We start from the raw sequence: 1981 nt of genomic DNA, 5'->3' as shown, positions 1-1981 counted from the left end.
TCCTCCAGAGTTTCCCTCCTGATGTAAAAGACTCTGTAGCTGCAAGTGAGAGAAATCTAAGAATTTGTTGGCTCAGTAAGTGAAAAGAACAGAGATAAGGGTTCAGACATAGCTGGAGTCAGAGACTCTGAGGATGTCATCAGAGCTCAGTCTCTTCGATAGCCAATCTCAGCAAAAGCAGAGTTTAAAATGTCCAGAAATAAGTCTTATTGGCTGGCTAGAGTCACCGTAGCAAAGGAAAAGGATTAAACTTGCTTGCCAGACCTTGGTCACATTACACCGATGTCAGAGTGTGAGGACAGTCAATGCCATTTACTTTACATGGGCTGATACCAAGCGTGAGCCTGTTCCTTAGAGAAAAACCACGAAAATTGTTTCCAGAAGAAAAAGAATCAGTAATGTGGGTAGGAAAAAGTACAGATACCTGAAAGACTTGATTGGCATGCTAAAAAAGTTTTTTTTTCTTCTTCTTCAGGAGTCATATTTCAAGTCACCATTCCTTATGGTGCCCTTTGTCATCTTTTGATGGCTTCTCTCTGGCTTCTTCTATTATAGTCCTTCACCATCCCCTTTCCCAGCCCTTTCAGCTCACATCTCCCAGATAGCATACCACATGGAGCTCCAAGAATACAATACTCTTCCTCTGACTTCCATGCCTTTTCCATTTGCAACCTCTCTTTTTTGTTTGTTTGTTTGTTTGTTTCCTAAATTTTATTTAAGAATTCATACAAAATACTCCAGATAACTGAGTTTCAATCCTCATCTTCCTCCTCTTCTTCATCTTGATTAATCTGGAAGTAACGTAATTCGTAACTTTCTTTGCTGTTAGCAACTACGTGTAACCAATCACGGAGATTATTCTTCTTCAAATATTTTTTGGTGAGATATTTCAAATACCTTTTGGAAAAAGGCACCTCGGAAGTTACAGTGATCTTGCTTTTGCTTCTTTCGATTGTTACAACACCTCCTCCGAGATTCCCAGCTTTTCCATTCACTTTGATTCTTTCCTGAAGAAACTGCTCAAAATTGGCCGCATCCATGATTCCATCTTCTACAGGATGGGTACAGTCAAGAGTAAACTTCAGGACCTGCTTCTTGTTTTTGCCCCCCTTCACCACAAGCTTTTTCACTGGCGCCATCGCCGCAGTGGAGGCAGAAAAGTGCAACCTCTCTTTTAAATACCCATAAAGTCCTACTCTTCTTTCAAGTCTCAGTCCAATTATCACTTCCTCTGAGCTGTGATTCTTGATTCCTCTAGCCTAGGACATCTTCTATAATTTTCCACTTTTGTGTTCCCTCTGAAACTGTACATCTTCTAATATGTCACTTTCAAATTAACATGTATAATCTGTTTGCACGACAGAACTGATGTAGATGTTGAGAGTAAGGTCTGCCTGAGATGGTGCATTTAAAAGGATCAATTCCAGGTGATTTAATGAAGGAATGATTGAGAGGTGTTGAAATAATTAGGAACCAACCAGGAAAGCACCTATAGGTTGGTGATGGTAGGAAGCCATTGCCACCTCTAGACCTGAAAGGCAAGAAGAACCGTGTTACTGGAACTTGGTCAGTGCTATGTCTGAGGAAGAAAAACAGGCAGAGAGGATCTGCAGCTGTAGGGAGGGGAATCCTGTTACTTCCTAAACTGTGCCCTGACAGGATGAAGGGGGTAAAATAAATACTCCAAATTCTCTCTTCTCTATCTTAATACTGGTACATCCATTGGCTGAATTCAACCAGAAGGAGGAGGGCAAGAGAGCCTAGTAATGTGGTGAGTAGAGATCAGCTTCTTGGCAAAGAAGCAGGGCAGGAAAGAGTGAAACAGAGAATAACCTGCAGAGTCCAGTTGTTCTTTTTGTGTTCCCAGCTCCTGGTATAAATCCTTACATATAGCAGATAACAGAAGAATGAATGAATGACTCTCCACAAATCTCCTATATTCCTGGCTCTCTTCATTCATTTTTCTTAATTAATACAATAA

General features: G+C 40.7%; 1 protein-coding gene across 1 annotated transcript; it reads right to left on the bottom strand.

The window, feature by feature from the left end:
- Positions 1-697: 697 nt before the first annotated feature.
- LOC132365167 (large ribosomal subunit protein eL22-like) lies at positions 698-1155 on the bottom strand. Its single transcript, XM_059921853.1, has one exon. It carries the CDS (start codon positions 1137-1139, stop codon positions 753-755), a length of 387 nt encoding a protein of 128 aa, XP_059777836.1. The 5' UTR covers positions 1140-1155; the 3' UTR covers positions 698-752.
- Between the last annotated feature and the right edge of the window lie 826 nt (positions 1156-1981).

This window comes from Balaenoptera ricei, chromosome 4 (assembly GCF_028023285.1).
Source record: "Balaenoptera ricei isolate mBalRic1 chromosome 4, mBalRic1.hap2, whole genome shotgun sequence".
Lineage (NCBI taxonomy): Eukaryota > Metazoa > Chordata > Mammalia > Artiodactyla > Balaenopteridae > Balaenoptera > Balaenoptera ricei.
This window is presented reverse-complemented; position numbering and strand designations above follow the sequence as displayed.